At 39.4% G+C, this 23,289-nt stretch overlaps 1 protein-coding gene across 2 annotated transcripts in view; it reads right to left on the reverse strand.

Annotated features, from left to right (window-relative positions):
* The window catches only part of tpcn2 (two pore segment channel 2), a 151,312-nt gene that overhangs the window by 44,190 nt on the left and 83,833 nt on the right, over positions 1–23,289 (reverse strand). The window contains exons 8-19 of one of the 2 annotated variants that reach the window (XM_061963835.2): positions 22,980–23,079; positions 22,820–22,885; positions 22,652–22,716; positions 19,627–19,718; positions 15,990–16,071; positions 9,410–9,499; positions 9,187–9,306; positions 8,233–8,292; positions 7,969–8,097; positions 5,673–5,722; positions 5,396–5,495; positions 2,702–2,773 (exon numbers count right to left, since the gene is read on the reverse strand). In XM_061963835.2, the coding sequence (XP_061819819.1) occupies positions 2,702–2,773; positions 5,396–5,495; positions 5,673–5,722; positions 7,969–8,097; positions 8,233–8,292; positions 9,187–9,306; positions 9,410–9,499; positions 15,990–16,071; positions 19,627–19,718; positions 22,652–22,716; positions 22,820–22,885; positions 22,980–23,079 (1,026 nt within the window). The remainder of the gene's footprint in view (positions 1–2,701; positions 2,774–5,395; positions 5,496–5,672; positions 5,723–7,968; positions 8,098–8,232; positions 8,293–9,186; positions 9,307–9,409; positions 9,500–15,989; positions 16,072–19,626; positions 19,719–22,651; positions 22,717–22,819; positions 22,886–22,979; positions 23,080–23,289) is intronic. The other variant, XM_061963836.2, reaches the window with a different exon arrangement.

The following is a 23,289-nucleotide window of genomic DNA, read 5'->3' on the forward strand; positions in this document are numbered from 1 at the left end:
CGTGTAATTCTTAGAGGCTGAAATGTGTTTCGAATGGACAAATTACATAAATGTTATTTTTTTTAGTTTGAAGAGATTGAAGACTTGTGCTGCCTTGTCTCACTCCATGTCAGTCAGTGCGTTTCCATGCACTATATTAGTCTGATTTCTCAAATAATTTGGTTTCTTCTATATTCACACCTACATGTGAAGTTCTGGTTTCCATGCTCACAGTATCTTTGCTGTGACTATTGGACATACGCAGTGTGCCTCTCGTACACTAAGGGGTTGTTGTGGTCATTTCAACTTGTTCAGTTATGTGGGAATGTGAATATATTAGAAGAAGATAATGCTACATGCTAATAAGGTAGCACTAGTAAATTTTAAGTTCCGGATCTAACAGATAACTACAACTTTCCACTGCTGTTTAGTGTAGTTTCTATTTTTTATGTATTTAAATGTGTTTATTATAATCGTCAGAGAGATACAAAAAAGTCGCTATTTTGGTGTTTAAGTATTTAATATTAATATAAACTATGCAATTAATTATTTTTAACTGCTGCTTTATGTGTTAATAACATTGTCTAAATTGTTGTAATTGGACATTTAATTCATGCATCACTAAATAAAGTAGCAATAACGATTTTAATGAATAAGATCGATGATGTCTTGAAGTTATATGATCTACTACTCATTATTCTTGTCTACTGTCGAATGAAAAATAAACAATATTTTTATGCTGTATTGATTCCATTGTGCATATACTGTAAAATGTTTTAGTGTCAAAATACATCAAAATGTTTCTGTCCATCGGTTCTCTCCATCAGTTGGGATGTGCTGGCGTCATGTCAGGTAATTAGAGTGTCTTCTTTGAGAACTTATTAAACAAGTAGGTTTTTATTTTATCAAACACTTTAATATATCTGTACTTAGTGCATGTTGGTGTAAACAGTCCCTACAGACCCCTGGTTGTTCTTTTTTGCCTGCAAATAATGTAGTATGCCAGGCTCCGTTTGATTGGTAAAATGGTTTCAAACATTACTAGTGCTTTGTTGGATTGGTGACGCAGAGTCATGTGACAGTGCCTGCTGGAAGAAGGCTTGCTGACGAGCCAAAAACAATACGTTTTTGTAAGCGTTAATCAATAGATTAAAAATAATTATGATATGAATAAATGTAGCGATCGGAATCAAACTCAATGTAACAGAGTATAAGTAGTGTTTCTTCTTCACAAAAATGTTCAATTAAAAGTAAAAAGTAAGTTGCATTAAAACTACTTTGACAAGTACACTTAATCTAAAAAGTTACTTAAGTAAATGTAATGTGGCAATGTAATGTAAATGTAGCACGTTACTACCCACAATACATGTCTCTATACTGGACAGTCCTTTGTTCAAACTAAAAGCATCACTAAGAGAGTTATTGTCTCTTCATTCCTGTCATATCATCTTAGTTTTCAATATTTAAGATTTTGAAAATGCAGAATTGGATTTTTCATAATCAAAAACATTTTGATGTATAGAACATAAACATCCATCCATCCATTTTTTACCACTTGTCCCTCTTGGGGTAAATATAACACTATTTAATCAAAATCTAGCTCAAACACAGTTTAAAACCACTTCAAATGGTGGCCATTTTGTTTTTCAATGTGGATATTATACTTTTTCTAAGAGAATAAACCCTAAAACAAATGTGTACCAAATTTAGTGCTTGTACCACCAAGGGAAAGATTGTTTCAGCGATCTGCTATAATTGCACACTGCAAAGTTTGTTTTAAAAAAGGAAGCAGCACAACACATTTATTCTAGCATCTGAAACAGAAGCATCTAGCTGAGTGGGGGAAATGCAACTCTATGAGGCGAACAAGACCACAGCAATGAACAACAAACTCCAGCTAAACAGCATCTTACTGTGGTGGAATCATTTACACAAGGTACCATGTATGAAAAAAATAGCACAATGCAGAGAACAATCACAAAAGCAGCCGCTCTGCACATCGCCAACATGTGCACATACAATGGAAAAGTCTGCGTTTATCCACTTGCTAAAACTATAGTACTGTCAATAATTTACTTGATTATTTTTTGCATACAATGTACACTACTAGATTTTTATTTACATAAGTATTTTATTCAAGACAGAAGTTTGAAGTTTGTATTATATTCATCTTTAGTATTAGTGAGTATTATTTATTTGCATGCAATGTGCAATGCTACATTTTTGTTTAAATAAGTATTTTATTCAAAACAAAAGTATTGCCTCGCAGTGGAAGCTCTTAATTTAGTTCTTTGATTAGTATTCCATAAAAAGTAAAATTTATATCTGGTCTAGAAAGAACATTATAAAAAATAGAATTGGCTAAGATTCAGTGTATGCAATGTTATTTCTAACAACTAGTTTTTCATAAAATTTCGAATGATCTGTCATTTCTATGTATTGTTTAAAAGTAGGGGAAAAAAATCGTAAATATAATTTTATATAATTATATATATTTTTAGGCCACATTGTCCAAGCCTAGTTCCAGTTTGACAGCTGCATTGATGTAACTTATTTTCGGCCACAGTTCACGTGCATACATGGTACTTTCATTGTTAGCCAAACTGCGACCAGGTAGTACTTGTTGACTTACAACATTATGTTAAAAACAAGTTAGTTTCTCTCTTTATGGCATCGTGCCATAAAAAGTACTATTTAAGTGAAAAAATCTTGATTTACTCACCACCAGTATCCCTGCAAATGCTCTTAGGTTTTTCACCAAGTCCAACAAGGTACTTGCAACTAACGCCATTAGCTGCAGAACAAAATACTTGTATCAGTGTGAGGAAGTAATGTAGTATTTTGTAAAAAGGATAGCGTTGGTGCTCAGATTTTTAGACCAGTGATGTACAACAGTGTTTCCTATAAATTCGAATGGCTGCCACAAATAAAGATTTTTGCCAAAGATTTGGTGTTACAGGTAGGTAACACTTCGCCTTTCAGGTGATATACAGGTGAAACTCAAAAACTAGAATATTGCGCAAAGGTTTACAAGGTGAAATTACATAGGCATAGGCTCATAACATGCAACTCAAGATATTTCAAAACTTCATTATTAATTATAATTTTGATGATTATGGCTTACACCTTATGAAAACCTTGAATTGAAAATTTCTGAAAATCTGGGGTTTTCAAAAACTAAACCATGATCATCAAAATTATAACAAATACAAGCTTAACATATTTCACTTTGTATGTAATGAATTTACAGTATATCATGTTAGCTTAACATTTGAAGTTGAATTGCTAAAATGGATGGACTTTTACACAATATCAAACTTTTGGGAGTTTCACCTGTATGTGCTGCTTTCTCATGGCAAACATGTTCCACTAAACACTAAATGTGTATTTGTAATACAATTTCAGTTTGAGGGTTGAGCAACAGGCTTCCATAGCTTGTCAGCACACAATACAGAGCAGTTAGGCCTAGGAGTAAAAAGTTAGCGGTCAATATTAGTTTCTACACAGTTTGGTGAGTATATGGCTGTAAGTAAAAATGCTTTTTTTTAATGTCAATTTTGTTACGTTAAAATCCAAATTTGTTAATTTGTTTGTAGAAGTTTAAAACAATCGCGATGATAATTATTTTTAGCCTGTCAATCGGATCGGCCATTTTATGCCAGCGGCAGACACGGCAACCTTAATTTTGTATTACCGTAAGTTAAAGTACCAATGATAGTCAAACACACACTAGGTGTGAAGTAAAATGAAGTGAATTAGATTTATATTGCGCTTTTCTCTAGTGACTCAAAGCGCTTTACATAGTGAAACCCAATATCTAAGTTACATTTAAACCAGTGTGGGTGGCACTGGGAGCAGGTGGGTAAAGTGTCTTGCCAAAGGACACAACGGCAGTGACTAGGATGGCGGAAGCGGGAATCGAACCTGGAACCCTCAAGTTGCTGGCACGGCCACTCTACCAACCGAGCTATGCCGCCCCGTGTGGCGAAATTATTCTCTGCATCTCCACTGCTCCCTACATCACCCCATGGGAGGTGAAGGGAGCAGTGGGCAGCAGCGGTGCCGCGCTCGGGAATCATTTTTGGTGATTTAACCCCCAATTCCAACCCTTAATGCTGAGTGCCCAGCAGGGAGGTAATGGGTCCCATTTTTATAGTCTTTGGTATGACTCGGCCAGGGTTTGAACTCACAACCTACCGATCTCAGGTCGGACACTCTAACCACTAGGCTACAGAACTTTATTTTGTATGGTTGTATTGCTTTTTAAAAATGTATACCAAGCTGTATTGTCAATTTAATATGATTCCTACATGTGCACTTCATGTGTACAGGGAAAATAAAAAAAGAATGAACCGATTTCAATACGCAATATTTTAATAAGGTACAGATAAATAGAAAAATCCTACCAAATTCTATTCACAGTCAATTATATTTTCTGTTTTACAAGTGTTCAAGGCGGCCACCACCTGCAGCACGGGAAATATCAATGTGATAAGAAATGTATCTCAACTCATTCTTTTTGAATAACCCTGTATACAATGTACTAACCTTTGTGAGCCTAGTTTTACAGTAACTTCATTGTGGAGACTATCAATAAACATCCCCAAGTTGGATTTTGTTCAACTCTAACTTAAAAAATTGTTTACCTATATGCCAAACTACAAATACATTATAACTACAAGTAAATTCCAACATTTAGGGAGGGCAGAACAATATATGTAATTAACCCAGGGGTGAACAAAGTGCAGCCTGTGTTACATTGTAGAAAGAAACAATGTAACATTGATGTAACGATGTTAAATTGTAGAGAAAATCGATGTATCTAACAAGAATAACATGTTGATCTAAAAACTAATAAAATCATTTTGTTCCACAGATTGGCCTTTAAAAATGTGTAAGTCTTTACTATATTCAGTATATATAAATTGTGTTTACCCTTTAAAAAAATACAGGAGTCATACCAAATTATGCAAATTATACAATGACGTCAAATCGTCGCCACACTGACCAGCCACCCATTGCAATAAATAGATTGCTGTTCTGTGTAAAATACTGTACAGGGTGTTCCTAAATTCCAGAGTGCATATACTATATATACAGTTATAAACATATAGTGCACAGTATCACACTATGCAAAAGGTTTGGCAATGGGTGAGGTTGTCGGGGTAGCCAGCAAACACTAGTGCCTTGACAAAGGAGCATAATCCAGGTTTCAGAACCTCAACTTGGAGTTGAATCCATCCAAATGCAACAAACTATGCAGTTGAACAGCTTATTAAAAGGTCAAAACGCTAGTGTATGTCGAGTTTCAAAAAATTAATACACGTGGGCAGATCTGACTCACACACAAGCACATGCACAGTCAAACGCACCTACACACACACTATGAAAGTGGAATAAAACATCTGTTATCTACCTTGATATCAGGAATGATGCGCAGGAAGCGGAAGACAATCAGCATGTTAACAAAACGAACCATCTCCCACAACGAAAACATACTCTTAAAGGACGGGTTCCTGTAGTGACACAGACACACACACAGTTAGGAGATCAGCATAATTGGCTGTTGTAATGTAAGTCGTTGTTATTTATTATACAGCATTCTAAGAGTGCCCAATCCAGATGTCTTTCAGCTAAAGACAATGTTAACGTTGTGTTAAATACTATACATGGTGAATGCAACAAAAACTTACCCATGTGTATGAGGAAGGCGGTATATAGCATAAATAGTGATCTGCAGGACCTAGCAGTGAGAGACAAAAAATGTCAGTCACAAATCATTGGATCTTCTATGTTGTAGACATAGATATAAAATCTTGCCTCGTCATATCACGATTTGAGACATTTGCAACTTCATACTATTGTATAATTATTTACATTTTTTTAAGCATATTTTACATATTTCTGCCAAAATTAAGCATGTTTAAGCATGCATTGTGGCCAATACTGTACATTTGCCACTAGATGAGACCAAACCAGTCAGAGCGCACTGTTCGCTACTGTGGCCACTGTTCAGGCAGCATGACTAAAGTATATTGGATTAAACAAGTGTTAGTCTGTGGGTCATGTCTATAGGGCATATTTAGAAGGTAGTTAACTGATTTTTTGATGCATAAGCTATAAAGTTATTTAGTTTATGATTATTAATTCTTACTTTGCGGAAATAAATTTACCACAATCAAGGGACAATCAGTAGAAAATGGGTGGACGGATGGAAAAGAAAAGTTTTTTAAACAATATAAACCCTTATCGCTGATCATTGGTTCCGGCCAATGATCAGCGATAAGGGTTTATATTGTTTAAAAAACTTTTTTTTTTTTTTTTTTTTAAAGTTCAATAAAAAAGTAAGAAGTAAGTATTATTTGAGACTTTTATTGTCATTGACCTGTACAACTAAATTGAGTTGGCAAGCCACAAAGGAGCAGAGGGAGAACAAAGTGTCAAAGTGACAAGTGAGAAAACATAAAAAAACATTCAAAACAGAAAAAAACATCAGTAGCAATGACATCTTGATGTTTATAAAACACTGTCGCTGTGCTGCTTCGTACAAGGTTCTGACTACCGATTGGAACGCAAAACTTGTTTGGATTGTTACTTTTAGACCTGATGGATCTAAACCTATTGGGCACTCTGCAGCTAATGAAGCATACAGGCAAGGTGTGCACCAACGTGCTTTCAATTGTGGCCCGATAGAAGACCAGCAAGTTTCCTCAGGACACAGATGTGCTGACAGGTTTTTTTGACTAGGGCAGATGTGTTAGCTGTCAAAGAGAAGTTCTCAGAAATGTGGGTCCTGGGGACCTGAAGATGAACACCTTCTCCACATACGCAACGCTGTTGTTTAATACTTGCTTTATATACCTTTGGCAGCAATTACGGTCTCAAGTATTTATGAGTACGGTACACAAACTTGGCACAAATATCTCAAATTCCATGGAGACACCCCTTTGAGATCTGTGCTGTGTGTTTAGGATGGTTGTTCTGCTGAAAGATAAACTGTTGCCCCAGTTTTAGGTCAGGATTGTTGTGGAGCAGGTTTTCATGCAGGACATGTCTGTACATTGCTGCATACATATTTTAGTCTACCAGTTCCTGACGCTTAAGAACATCTCCACAGCTTGATGTTGCCACCACCATGCTTCACTGTAAGAATGATATTATCCAGGTGACTAACGGTGCCAGCTTTCCTCCAAAGAGGACGCCAGGCAATAACGCCAAATACTTCAATCTTTGTCTAATCAGACCAAATAATATAGTTTCTCATGGTCTGAGAGTCCTTCAGGAGTCTACTGGGTTGCCATGTTCCTTCCATTCTACCATACACTATTGATTGGTAGATTGCTGCATCTTGTTCAGTTTTAGACAGCCTGCCAATTATTGAAAAGTCCTGGTGGTTTCAAACGTCCTTATTTTGGCCTCAGATTAAATTTTGAGTCCTGCTTCTATACTTTGACAATGTTATTGATTACGCAACTGAAAATACAGGAAAGGAAATAAAACAATAACACATTTGTATAAAGTTTGTTAGTTTTGTTGTAAATCAGATGACGCATTAAGTTCGCAGTATTACTTACAATTTTTTGTACAAAATAAATTGGATTGCACAATAACTCAACAAGAGCAAAAACGACTACTGGCTCTCATTTAAATCATTTGGATCTTACCCTTAATTGCCAGAGGTATCTATGATTGTGTATTATAAAAAATAACAAATAACAAAAAAGATGTTGTAATAAAGTATTAAAAACAACAACAATTGTAATATCCATCTAATCACTTTAATTTCATTTACACACTATATGAAGCATCGTATAGTAAAAAAAATTTTTTTTTAAATTGAACACTGTGTATCGATCGTATCAATTTTTGAATGGATCACCTTTCACATTTTCATTCCTTCTCTTCTGGCCATTCTAATACTGTGGATATGAATACCATTTCTTTATTGTGAATACTTTAATGAAAGTAATGTCAATCAAACAATGTTACCAGTAACAGGACGGTGAGAAAACCATCAAAGATGTTGTTTCTGTAGGATAGGTACCCCTTCCAGCCAAAAGCAAATATTTTCACAGCCATTTCAAACATGTAGTAGATGATAAAGCACAAGTTGATGATCTGACAACGACAGAAAAAGTGGTTTTGTGTAAATGTATCAACATTACAATATCAATATTATTACAAGTTACAAATGAGATTACAAGTGATGGTTCAACATGAGACAAGACGTCTTTTTGTTATGTTGACGCTTACCTCCATGTAATGGTTGTCTCGCTCTGCTATGGACTTTTCTGAATTCAATACCAACACAGTCTGAACAAAACAAAGAGATAATTAAATGCTATGATGTTACACATTACAGCAATAGTCAGAAGAGTGAGTGCATAGATTAGATCACTTTATGTTCCTGAATCGGCTGTAAGACCTCCGCCTGGCACAATCTCCCAGTAGTAAAAATAAATCTTCAGGAAAAATCATTGTGAAGGAGATGTTGGTGTGAAATACAAACTTTTAAACATAAACACAAATAAAATGCAATTAGTAATCAAATAAACACAGACAAATGTTCCTTCTTCTTTTAAATGGAGATGACACTAAGATAGTGCCAATAATTATTGGGTAATGACCAATCTATGTGAACGAAAACATGTTTGTCCAAATGAAAGTACAAGATTAATGAGGAGAGAGCAAGCCACAGTTCTCTGATGGCTGCCAGTTGTAAACTGATGAAGGGCGTTTCTCAAACTGGGAAAACACTTCAAGACAGCAAACTCTGATGATTACGTGTGGGCAAAGTTACTAGCCTTAAAGGAAGTAATAATTCTTATAGAATGCAAATACTATCAAATTGAAACATTTTGAACAATGCTGAATCTAGACGGTGATCCGGCTCACCTTCAAAATGTAATCATATGTTCCTTACCTAATTTCTGACATTTCCGCACCCATAAATGTTTGTGTTATGTTGCTAACTAACAGACAAAAAACCCCCAACAATTACAAAACCTCACGGTGGAGATAATAATGAGAGTTGGGTTATTTTTAATGTACATTGGGACAAATAAGTCACCATCCAAAGAGCTACAGTCTTGGCATAAAATGTACTGACCACAAGTCTAGTTATCACCCAATCCAAGGGTCTGCAACATTGACAGTGGGATAATGCACAGCATTAGTATAAGAAAGTAGGCTGGATGTCTTACTTACACAAATGCACACCACATTGGCCAACGCCACTGCATTGCCGAGTATCGTGAAATAGTAGTGGCTGAAAACCAGCTGCATCTTCTGCAGTACTACGTTGTTATACTGCGGTAAGGGCGGATGCTGTAAAAAAAAACAGGTCCATTAACAGTGATTATAGCATTCCTCATATTTTAATTATCATCAGCCTGCATTATCAGAGTAACTCTCAGTTGAACGACTTTACCTCCTTGATACGGTCTTTATCCAGTTCGTCAAATATTTTTCTGAACTGCTCTCGATCCATGAAGCCTTCAGGTTCATACTGACGAGCCTCCTGGCAAATAGTAAAATCAGGAGACACAAGTAAGAAATATACTTTTGGTATTTTTTCTGAATACAAACAACATACTAACATTGTACATTATATACAATATTAAATCATATATGAAATATTCGGTGGCCATATTGGGAAATAATAAGTGTTTTTAAGATTTTTCCAACTAGTATTCACATCATGTTTAAATGTTGTCATGCTCTCAGGTTTGATGACAAAGTATTCTGTTTTATCAGCATTTTCTCATGGAAGACACACACTATCAGTAATTGCTGAGACAAGGAGAAAGGGGTGGATCAAATAAGTTCTGCTTTTTCCTCTTCCTTTTGAAAAATGTTGACTTGTGCAGTGTGATATTCCGCTTCACTCTTTCAACATTTGGTATGTTACAGCTTATCTCCAAAATAAGATAAATACTTTTTTGTCCTAAGAATTATACACACAATGCCCCATAATGACAAAGTGATTTTTATTTAGCTTTTTGCAAATGCATATATAAAAAACTAAAAACAAAACAAAAACAAAACTAAGGCATCGGATGTACATAAGTACCAGTATTCAAAACCTTTGCTCAACACTTTATTAATGCACCTTTGTAAGCAATAACAGCCTCAAGTATTTTTGAATACGATGCCACAAGCTTGCCACACCTATCTTTGGGCAGTTTTGCCCATTCTTCTTTGCAGCACCTCGTAAGCTCTATCAGGATAGATAGGAAGCGTCAGTGATCTCTCCAGAGATGTTCAATCAAATAATCAAGAGAGAGTAGAAAAGGGAGAAAGCAGACCAACTGGTCTAAAAAGGGGTCTATTTAAAGGCTAGAGTATACAAATTAGTTCTACAATAGGACTTAGATGCTTCTACTGAGGTAACATCTCTAACTGCTACCGGTAGGGCATTCCAGAGTACTGGAGCCCGAATAGAAAACGCTCTGAAGCCCGCAGACTTATTTTGGGCTCTGGGAATCACTAATAAGCCAGAGTTCTTTGAACGCAGATTTCTGGCCAGGACATATGGTACAATACAATCAGCAAGATAGGATGGAGCTAGACAGTGTAGTATTTTATTCGTAAGTAGTAAAACCTTAAAGTCGCATCTTAAGTGCACAAGAAGCCAGTGCAGTTGAGCCAGTATAGGCGTAATATGATCAAACTTTCTTATTCTTGTCAAAAGTCTAGCAGCCGCATTTTGTACCAACTGTAATCTTTTAATGCTAGACTTAGGGAGACCCGAAAATAATACGTTACAGTAATCGAGACGAGACGTAACGAACGCATGAATAATGATCTCAGCGTCAGTGGTGGACAAAATGGGACAAATTTTAGCGGTACTACGGAGATGAAAGAAGACTGTTTTAGTAACACTCTTAATGTGTGACTGAGAGAGTTGGGTCGAAGATAATACCGACATTCTTTACCGAGTCACTTTGTGTAATTGTTTTTTTGTCAATGTTAAGGTGGTATTATTAAAAAGGTTCCGGTGTCGAGCAGAACCGACAATCAGCATTTCCGTTTTCTTAGCGTTAAGATGCAAAAAGTGGGCATCCATTGTTTAATTTCATTTAAACACGCCTCCAGGTGACTACAATCTGGCGTGTTGGTCTTAGGGGCATGTAGATTTGGGTGTCATTAGCATAACAGGAAAGCTAACACCGTATTTGCGTATGATGTCACCTAGCAGCAGCATGTACTCCGAGGTCACATTGCAGGGAGACACACTGCATCCTGTCAGTAAGATAGGAGTTAAAGAAAGAAAAGGCTAAGTCTGACATACCAATACGTATTTTGATACGTTCTAATAGAATGTTCTGATCGACGGTATCGAAAGCAGCGCTAAGATCAAGTAGCAGCAACATGGATGATGCATTAGGATCCATAGTTAGCAATAGATCGTTGATCGGCTGTCTCCGTAGAGTGATTTACCCTGAAACCGTACTAAAAGGGTTCACAGAGATTGTTAGACGCTAACTGTTAAATTAGCTGATGTGCAACAATTTTTTTGAGGATTTTCGAGATAAAGGGAAGGAAAAAAGGGAAGGATTCCAATCAGATTCAAGTCTGGGCAACGGCTGGGCCACTCGTGGACATTTACAGAGTTGTCCTAAAGCCATTTCATTGATATCTTCGCTGTGAGCTTAGGATGGTTGTCCTTGACTTGACTTTATTAATTCATGCTTGCAGTGGAGCCAGGGCCCCACTGAAAAAGCAGCTGAACTTTACAATGAATATCAAACAAACAAAAATTAAAAAATTAAAAGAACAGACAGTATTTTATATAAAAAAACATTTTCAGGGCAACAGCAGCATGGTAACTATTAGCATTCTGGTATATGACTGTATTACTTATTTAATTAGATAGTGTCATTATACAGCTTAATTGCAGTATGAACGGTAGAGTATTTAAGTCTCTTTGTCTTGGCTTTGGGCTCGGGTTCAGCCAGCTTATGTTGGTTCCTCAATGTCCTGGCAGTGCGGCTGCCTCGTGTTGGAGGTAGCAGGTCATGCAGAGGGTGTTGCTCATCATGCATATCCCTGACCAGCTTCACTGCAGCCTCCTCTCTCCTGGTCTGTGATGGTAGGCGTTGTGAGATGTTTCCAGCTCTCCTCGTAATGATTTTACAGGCACGTTTCTGGACTAGCTCTAGCTCTGCCTGTTGTTTTTTGGAGCAGCCCACTAAGAGCACTGAGCTATATTCCAGACACGGCCTGATGAGAGTGGTGTAGATGGTAACAAGGTCGTCTGCAGGTATTCCATGTCTCGCCATGACTGTGAGGTAGTGCAGCCGCTTGGAGGCGGTTTTTATTGCCTTCTCGATGTGCACATCTCCAGTCAGGTTTTGATCGAGATGGTAACCCAGGTACTTTGTTGTTTCCACGACAGGGACCTCCTGTCCCCCCAACATCAGTGCAGGAGGTTGTGATGGATTTCGGGCAAAACATATCCGGAGTTCTACCGACTTCTTCCCATTGAGTATCATTTTCTTATTTGCTGCCCATTCGTCCAGCCTTTGTGCCTCCTGACACATTGTTGTGTCTGACATGATGCTGGATATGGGGATCGCTCTCGATAGCCCGATGTCGTCTGCATATCCGACATCAAGGGTGTCCTCAAACACAGCATCCCGGGTGGCCATGTAAAGGAGGAAGACATATGGGGAGACAACACCCCCTTGTGGCACCCCGGATGTAACTTCAATCCAGGGGCTGTGAGCTCCATTTGCCACCACTCTCTGTCTCCTTCCTGAGATGTAACTATGTAGCCAGGCTGTCAGATATGGGCACAGTCCTAGGTCCAGTATGTTTTGCATCAGGATCCCATGGTCAATTACATCAAAAGCTCTCGACATATCTGCCAACAGTACTCTCACCATCGTTGGTTTGGACTCGGTTTTGGTAAGCCAGGTGTGCATTGCCCTGACTAGAGCCGTTGTAGTACTGTGCTTAGGCAGATATGCATATTGATTTTTACACACGTCAAGCACGGTTGGCATAAGCTTTTTCAACACAAAACGTTCTATTGTTTTTCCCACACAAGAAGTTAGTGAGATAGGACGCCAGTCTGAGATTGAGCCAGGGTCTTGGCCTTTGGGTATGGGACAGACATTTGACTCTTTCCATACATCATGGACACACCCCTTTTGGAAAGAGCAGTTGGTCAGATGTGTGATGACCGGTGCCAGGTCCTCTGCATGTTCTTTCAGCAGCCAGGTGGGAATGCCATCCGGCCCACTTGCTTTCTGGGGGTCCAGCCGAGTGAGGGCTAGCTTCATCTCACCTATGCTACAGATATCACTTGGTGTAGCTCTTGGTAGGGGATAGACACAATAGGGCGTTGCTTTAGTCCACGACTCCGCAAAGAAGTTCTTCAGGGCGTCTGCAGCTTTGTCCTCTTCAACTTCTTGTATTTTGATTGTTCCATCAGTTGATGATTTAGCACGTCCTAGTCCTTTATTTATATAATCCCACCACTCCTTGGGGTTCTTTTTCTTTAGGTTTTGCATTTCATTTTTATAATATCTAGTCTTTGCCTCGCGTATAAGTCTTTGGACAGAGTTTCTAATTTCTCTCCATTTTCCCACTTTCCCCCATTTATTGTGGGCTTTTTGTCTTTTCTTTATAGCCTGTTTTATTTTCTCTGTCATCCATGGTTTGTCCGCATTTGTAATTTTTTTCAGTTGCACAGGCATGCATATGTCCATTGCTGTCTGGATATAGTTGTTAAAACTTGCTGCTTTGGCAGTGATGTCCACAGCCTCATAGACAGCAGACCAGTCAGTCATAGCGATGCATGTTGACAGAGCCTCTTTTCTTTCTGTGGTCACTAATCGAGCCCTCCTCCTCTTCACCTGTTGTTTCTGCCCTGTTGTATTCACTGGGCTCAGCACCAAGCACTTGTGGTCGCTTGCACCTAGGGGGCAAAGGGTGGTTGGGGGCTGTAGAAGTTAGCCATGTTCGTAAAAATCAGATCTAGGGTGGTTTGCCCACGTGTATGACGTTTAACTATCTGCCGAATATCGGGGTGGGAGGAGGTCAGCATTTTTGTGGGCAGTTTATTGAAATCCCCACATAAATATAGCCCCATATGGGGGGAAGACGCTTTAATTGTGTCTATGGTGGTTATTAAATACTCCAGGACTTGGTCCTGGCACGATTTTTTGTCTGCCCATGGTGGGTGATATAGGTTTCCCACAAATATGGTTGAGACACTGCTGGGGTCCGGCGCGGTTGTATTTGAACCCATGCGCATTCAAAGTCATCACTCTCCAGGTCCCCTCTTCTTTTTGCCTGTAGTCTCTCATGACAGTACACAGCCACGCCCCCTCCACTTTTTCCATTTCTGTCTCTCCTAAATAGTTGGTAGTCCTTGACTGACAACGATTCATCCGGAATATTATTGTGCGCCCACATCTCAGTAACGCACCCAATGTCTGCATCTAAAGTTTTCAGCAACAGTTCATATTCGTCAGTTTTGTTTATCAATGACCTCACGTTGCAGAGAGTTAACTTCGGCATGCGCGGCTTCTCTCGGTCAGGTTTAACACAGCGTATTTCAGCCAGGACACTCACCCTTTTCCTTCTTTGCATGGGGCTCGGTCTGTGTCCTTCTGTAACTGTTATTTTCTGCCGCCTGTTTTTACCGGCTTTAGATCCTCGCGCACGGCTTCTTTTGCGGGCTATTCCAGTGCTTCTCAGCGTCCGTTATATGTTTCCATTCTGCTGGGCTGCGTGTCTCTTCAAGTTCATTAGGAAGTGTGGAGGGTATTTGCGATTATTTAGTCCTTCCATCTCGTTTGAATCCTACCGATGGCCACACACTGATGCATGAAACCGTTCCCAGACGTTGCCTTGAAAATGTTACGATTAAAAAATACAGGGACAGCTTAAAAACACATATAAAAATCAAGGGCACACGCCGACGACAAAAACTGCGGCTGCCTTGAAGCGCCACCTCATGAAAGCTGAACTGTTGCTCCAAGCTGGTTTTCAAAGAGGATGTTTCTGTACATTGCTGCATTAATTTCCCTCTATCTTGACTAGACTCCGAGTTCCTGCAACCACCATGAATCACTGTAGGGATGGTATGAGCGGTGTCTGGTTTCCTTCAGATATGACATCTGGCATTCACACCAAAGAGTTCAATCTTTGTCCCATCTGACCTGATCATTTTTTTCATGGTCTGAGAGTCTTTCAGGTGCATTTATTAAACTTTTACAAAGGAATGGCTTTTGTCTGGCCACTCTACCATACTGGTCTTTGCTGCACAGATGGTTGTCCTTCTGGAAAGTTCTCCTCTTTCCACAAAGGAATGCTGTAGCTCTAACAGAGTGACTATTGAGTTCTTGGTCTCGGAAGGGGTGGTTCCAAACTTTTTCCATTTACGGATGATGGCGCCCACTGTGCTCAATTGGAACGTCAAGGCAGCAGATATTTTTATGAACCCTTTCCCAGACTTGTGCCTTGAGACAATCCTATCTCGAAAGTCTACATACAATTTCTTTCGACTTCATGCTTGGTTAGTGCTTTGCCATGCACTGTCAAGTGTGGGACCTTAAATATAAACAGGTGTTTGCCTTTCCAGATCATGCCCAGTCAACTGAATTTACTATAGGTGGAGTCCAATCAAGCTGTAGGAACATCTCAAGGATGATCAGTTAAAACAGGACACACCTGAGCTCACTTTATAACCAATGGCAAACGCTGTGAATATTTATGTACATTTGATATCTTAATGTTTTATTTTTAATACAATTTCAAAAGCCTCTGCAAAAACCTTTTTCATTGTGGGGTATTGTGTGTCAAACTTTGAGGACAAAATGAAGTTATTCTATTTTAGAATAAGGCTGTAACATAACATGTGGAAAAAATGAAGCGTTGTGAACACTTTCCGGATGCACTCTATATGTATTTATGGTCAAATTAACCCATTTTCATTTCTACTAGTTTACTAGGCAGCTATTGCACCATACGTATTAAATGTGATGAACTCTGACCGCAGTGATGGCTGCTCTGTAGTAGCTCTGCATCTGGACCCTGGACATCACTTGCAGGACCACATCTACAGGAACACGTTCCCTACAAATCACATCAGTATCAATGGCGTACATATTGCAGTGGAGATCCTGTCTGAGCGTATCATTGTGTTTATATTATTGGTTATAATTAACTTTCTCATCCAAAAGGTCAGATTCACGGAACGCTCATACACTCTGACCTTATCAGCAGATCGGTCATACTGGAAATACGCAAAAATTAGAAAGAGATGTGCTGTTTATCATTCACAATCCCTATGTGAGACATGAACACATATGTTCTTTTTTTATGCATTTTAAGTCGTAAATAAATAAATAAATAAATTAAAAAGTCAATAGGGTCTCTCTATTCGGTGCACAAAACCCTCTAAATAACCATCCAAAACCCGCCAACAATACTCTATTTACATATTGTGACCGGAATATTAACCAAATATTAGTAATATTGTTATTATAAGCGCTATTGCAGACAAACTATCTTTTAGCAGCGCATTGATAACAGAGAGGTAACTAGCTTATGCTGCAGCATTGAGCCGGCCAGTGTCCTGCTGCTGCTGCTGCATTGCGTCAAAGTTATTCCATCAGCCATCAGTGTGTGAATGGGTGAATATGGAAATAGTTTCAAAGCGCTTCGAGTACCTTGATGATGTGAGAAAGAGTGCAACATTGTTTTTCACTGATTAATGCTTAATTTGAGGACCCCTCCAGATGTAAAGATATGCCTCCAATTTTCTCTTCTCTAAATCTGTGTGAGTGTCAAATGAAGTGAGGTCGGAGCGAGCAGTAATGTCTAGGTGATAATGGTTTAAGTTTTCAAAAATGTTTGTATAAAAAAAAAAAAAAAAAAAAAAAAAAAAATCCAAGATGGCGGCGCGCACAGACGCAGCGGCTTAAGGCTCTCCATTTCAGTGCTCTTTCTTCCTTCTTTTCTTCATGTTTTTTTTCCTTTTGTGCACCACCTGTACTGCAAACACCCGGTACACCCGCCAGTCACTCTTGGATATCGGTAACTCGCACCAGATATCTGTTTCGAGCGACTTTCACCACGAGCACAACATCCCAGATGACATAGCGAGAGCACAGGGCTCTCCGTGGTTTGTTGTCGGGTCTGGGAGACGGCGCAGACGGAGGAGGGAGAGGAAGCAGAAGCGTGGCCGCAGGTCCGGAGTCTTGCTCAGGCTTAGGAAACAACCCCACAAGCCACCTCTACCGAGCCTGTTCCTCTCTAATGCCAGATCCCTTGTACAGAAGATGGACGACCTGGAGTTACAACTTGCTGGAAACCGCTATGTTCGGGACTGTTGTGCTATGATTATCACCGAAACCTGGCTTCACCCGGAAATGTGGACTATAGCTCTGCCTTCAATACAATAATCCCGGACAGACTCTGCAATAAACTGGACACTCTTGGCCTCCCCCCTCTCACAAACGCCTGGATAAGGGACTTCCTAACGGACCGACCCCAGAAGGTGAGACTTGGCCCGCACCTCTCATCCTCCCGCACGCTGAGCATCGGCTCCCCACAGGGCTGTGTGCTGAGTCCCCTCCTCTACTGCCTTTACGCCCATGACTGCAGTCCGGCCCACAGTGACAACCTTACCGTCAAGTTCGCCGACGATACCACAGTGGTCGGGCTCATCTCCAGGGGTGACGAGGCTGCCTACAGAGAGGAGGTCCTGAAGCTGACGGCCTGGTCTTCGGAGAACAACCTCGCTCTCAACACCAGCAAGACCAGAGAGATCATCGTCGACTTCAGGAGGAGCAGCACCGACCCTGCCCCCCTCTACATCAACGGCGAGCGTGTAGAGAGGGTCCACACCTTCAGGTACCTTGGAGTCCACATCTCTAATGACTTCTCCTGGACAGTCAACACCACATCAATCATCAAGAAGGCTCGGCAGCGGCTACACTTCCTTAGAGTCCTCGGGAAGTACAACCTGAAGCCTGACCTGCTGCTGACCTTCTACCGCTCATCCATCGAGAGCCTGCTGACCTACTGTATTACGGTATGGTACGGCAGCTGCACTGCAGCAGACAGGGAGAGGCTGCAAAGAGTGGTCAAGACGGCTCAGAAGATCATCGGCCGCCCTCTCCCCTCTCTGACGGACATCTACACCTCCCGCTGCCTCAACAGAGCCAGTGCCATCATCAAGGACAGCACCCACCCTGGCTCTGACCTGTTCCACCTGCTGCCCTCTGGGAAGCGCTACAGGTGCATTAAAACCAAAACAAACAGGCTAAAGAACAGCTTCTTCCCCAGGGCCATAACCATCCTGAACGGACTGCCCATTGTCCCTCATAACTGCCTTCTCTTCGGTGCAATAACCCATTCCACCAACCACCCTGTTTTTGTTTTGTTTTTTTTCATGTATATATTCATTTCACACCATATTCATTGCACTTCTACATTTTTTTATATTTTTATATATTTGCACATTGTTTCTCTAGCATGCACACATCGCACTGTATGGAATGGCCTCGATCTCGTTACCTTGCGTAATGACAATAAAGCTGATTCTGATTCTGATAAATCAACTCCATCCCATTTTAAATATTTTTTTCATAATCACTGATATATTTGCCTCTAAACCTTTTGAAGTACACCCAAATCTGCACTGATGCAAGGTAAATAAACTGTAGTCTAATGGGACTTTAGACCATCGCTTGAAATCTGGGAGTGCCTCTGGGTCACGTGATTGAAAGCCAGCAATAGAGCTTTTGTACCTTCAAAATAATCAAAGTGCTTTGACACAACGACCACACTCACCTACTGATTATGCCGCATCAGGAGCAGATGTGGGGTAGAGTGGCCGTGCCAGCAATCGGAGGGTTGCTGGTTACTGGGGTTCAATCCCCACCTTCTACTATCCTAGTCACGTCCGTTGTGTCCTTGGGCAAGACACTTCACCCCTTGCTCCTGATGGCTGCTGGTTAGCGCCTTGCATGGCAGCTCCCGCCATCAGTGTGTGAATGTGTGTGTGAATGGGTGAATGTGGAAATACTGTCAAAGCGCTTTGAGTACCTTGAAGGTAGAAAAGCGCTATACAAGTATAACCCATTTATCATTTATTTATAAGTATACTTCGACATGGTCATAGGGGGACTGAGGACTGAGCTTGCAACCTTCAGGTTGGGAGACAACCACTATACCACCTGAACCATGTTCAGCCATTGTATTTTTGTAATAGCTGCAGTATGGACACACAGGCTCTAAGTGTTTAATGAATCTGATGAAAGATGATAATGCTAACTCATACAGCATGTCCTACCTGTTTGAACTTAGAGCAAATTTTTTCTTTTGACGATTCTTGCAATGAATTCATATGAATTAAAAGTAATGTAATATTTTTGGAAACTCTTGAGTTTCTTTCATATTTCATAACACATCATGTATAATTCATATGACAATGAGCCAGCAGAGCAACATTAGTATATAGCATAATAATAATACCAATAACAAGAAAATTAATAATGACCAGAGTCCCTTCACACTTTTGATACCCTGGCCTACAAAAAGGGGGAACCCTTGCATATTAGGTAATCTTAAACATTGAATGGTTTACAGTAGTGTTGTGTGCATCTGAGAGTGTTGATTTACTCAGCAGCATTCTCCGCTTCATGACAAATGAGGACCTGGAATGCAGCTCGGATTCCCAATCGCCTTCTGATGATGGATGTTTGCACTGACATCTAGACCACATGAAAAGCAAACAGTTCAAATATTTAAGATTCCTACAAAAATACTGTAGTAAAACTTTAACATGCATCCTGTCAAATAAGAATAACCAATTGCTCTAGCTGGGTTGATATTTGATCTACTATATGCAGTATATCAAAACTGTTATCTCAGTGAGGTGGTGGAACAGACACTTTGTTCTTTAAAACTCATAGAAAACTACTGTTGACTACAAAACAGACATTTCCTTCTCTTATTATTTGTTATTATCATTTAGTGCAGGGATAAGCAAACTATGACCCGGGGCCACATCCGGCCTGATGGTCTTTTTAATCCAGCCCGCCAAATATTAGAACAAAATTAGGCAAATATCTGTTTTGAGAATTGCAACAACTAAACTGATACTAAAAAAGGGTGATCAACAACACTGCTCCCACTGAAAGAGAATGAAAGTGTTAACCCTGTAATACCAGTTTTGTGTTTCTTTGAGGTTCTGATATGATATTGTTGAAAATAGATGTATAGCCCATGTTTTGGAAGTCTACTCTCAACAGATATGATATGCATTGAAAAGCATCATGTGTTCGCCTGGCTCGTCTGTCAAACTTCAAAAGCCAATGTGGCCTCTTAGCCAAAAGGTTTGCCCACACCTGATTTAGTGTCAACTTCTCTCTCTCTCTCTCTCTCCACATCTTATATCATTTTTAAATATTGAATACATTAACATAAATTTCTGCAGCTTTTTGACTGCCTCGACCGATGCTGCCAGGCACCACAATTGTTCATCATCTATTGTATGTCAGGGATATCCAAATTATTTATATAGAGGGGAACGTACAGAAGAATTGTAAGAGTAAGAGACAATTTGATATTTGTTTAACCTGCTCATTAATCACATCAAAACCCAATATAATATAGCTATGATTTATTGCTGAACCATTAGATTCAGAAAACTATGCAAAATACAGATAAATAATGTATGCGCAGTGATGAAAAGAGGGGAAGCTCCACAGGCGCCGCCTTCATACTTTACGATGATCCATCCATCCATCCATTTTCTACCGCTTATTCCCTTCGGGGTCGCGGGGTGCGCTGGAGCCTATGTTTTTTTTAAATTCAGTGGTATTTCTTGCCTTCTTTATCATACTGCTGTCATTCTTGTTATATCCTAACATTACTTTTTTTTACATCAACAAATGCAATCACACGCATGTGCAAGACAGTTTTACTCTCTACAAAATTACAGACGAAAGGCGGAAAATGCCATCTTAACCTTGACTGATTGGCTGGACTTATCGTAGCAGGGTGGTGCACGCTCTGGAAACACAGACTCTAAAGCCCTAGTCCATTTTGATAGGACTCTTACTGTATGCTAATTGATTTGGGTCTACGGTGGATTATTTTACAGCCGTACTCCTAAAATTCACAGTGACTGAGTTACCAACGTTTAATTATTGGGGTGCAGGATAAATATCGGATCAATAATTATCGGGACGACATTAGGAATTATGACGTCACACCGATTAATCTGATAACATTAAAAAATAGCTCCCGTAAGCTATAAAATAAATAAACAAACGCTCCAATGAGGAAATGTAAATGGGTTAGGGTAAGCAAATCAAATGCTCCTTTTCTCCTGTTGTAAACTTCCGCTGAGCTTCTTGTAAACAAACATGGCATAGATCGTGTGGGACTTCTTCGCTGTTTCAGGGAAAACAATCAATGAATCAATCAAAGTGTATTTATATAGCCCTAAATCACGAGTGTCTCAAAGGGCTGCACAAGCCACAACGACATCCTCGGCTCAGATCCCACATGAAAGACATGAAAGACATTTGCTTTTTGCAACAAATGTTCTGCAAACATTCTGCGAGGAGGGGAAAAAACATAAAGATTCAATACATCAAGCATTATCAGGCAGCCACTTAAAACGCCAGCATCGAAGGTGTTTTGATTGCCAAGAAGAGTCCAGGTGCTAAAAATGTTGCCACAAAGCCAGCCACAAAGAAAGGCTGCATTTGAAAAATGTAAAACGTTTGAGAGAGACGACCCAAGGGCTAAAGCGATCAGTGATTTCATCATGGATATGAAAACACTGGACAACCAGCTCTCTACTAGATATGTTGCAATCCTTGCACTGCGTGCGTCACTGTGTGTACATTTCTCTCAGGGATTCCCCCGGAAACGAGGCTTTAAAGCTGGTTTTATTTTTATACCTTGGATACTGGCTTCCTAAATTCGTTAATCTGTACCCTTCAATTTGGTATCAAATATATGGTAAAATATATGGTGAATATAGTACAACATTTTGTAATATACCTTCCTTTTACCACCTTTCAAGATACTGGCTTTTGTCAGAACAAATCTACAGTTACGGTTCATCAAATCTACCTTTGTTTGAGTTTTTTTTTTTTACCTCCAGGTGTGCACAAACTACAGTTAAAACAAAATAAAAAAATTAAAAATATACTGTAAATATATTATCAGTATCAGTCTTGAGAAGTAGGGAGGTTTTGATACTGTCAAAAAAAAAAAATTGTGCATTCCTATTTAATTGTAGTAAAACCATGACAGTGTTTGAAAACCAAGACATATTTTGGTAAAGAATTTCACCCAAAACTAGGGCGTATAAAAACCGAGGCACCACTGTGCAATCATAATCATAATAAAAATTGTTCATAACATTTGATGTAGGTCAAGATATGCTAAGAAGTTAAAAAAATATCTGTGGTAAAATCAGAACAAACAGTTATTATATTACCGGTATGTACTGTATGGTACTGTATCTTGTAACGTTATACGTTATTTTTTTCCAGTGTGACCCTAATCCTCATCTTATTTTGAGAATATGCAAATAGCCCCCAGGACCAACTTTGGACATCTCTGACCTGGAGTATATACAGTACTTCCCTTGGCCTTATCTTTTAGAAACACTGGTGTGACTCACCAGCAAATATCCCCTGAACTGGTTGTAGATGATGGCTGTCAGTAAATTCATCAGGCAGTAAGTTCCTGGAAGGAAATACATACACATTTAAAATAAAAATATTTCAAGATGAAAACTAAAAACAATAAAACAATAAAACATACTTATATATATTTTAACACAGCTTACCAATTACACTGAAAGTGACAAAGAAAATAACGTAGCCTCTATTTTGGGAGTAGGCAAGGATCACCACTGTATAAAATGTGTCACAATAATCACAATCATCAAATAAGCATAAAACAGTAAGAATATACATAACAACAGAGTGATGATACTATTGCAATACCATCTGGATTGTTTGCTGTCGTAAGCAGCACCAGCAGAGACGTGAGTGAAGTAGGGAGGTTTCGAAAATACACCTTCCACTCTTCATTTTTTACTGGATCCTAAACAAAGTGGAGGGAAAGAGAGAGAGAGCTCTGTGAGGCTTGATAATAAAGCACTGGAAAAATGTGCTTTCGGGAAAGCCACATTTTAAGTTATAGTTATCATGAAACTAATTGTTATTTTCCCCAGCAGGACAATGCTCCATGTTACACAAAACCAGGTCAATAGAGGTGTGGCTGTAGACCAGTGCAACCTTACTTGTGTGACCA

This window comes from Nerophis lumbriciformis, linkage group LG06 (assembly GCF_033978685.3).
Source record: "Nerophis lumbriciformis linkage group LG06, RoL_Nlum_v2.1, whole genome shotgun sequence".
NCBI lineage: Eukaryota > Metazoa > Chordata > Actinopteri > Syngnathiformes > Syngnathidae > Nerophis > Nerophis lumbriciformis.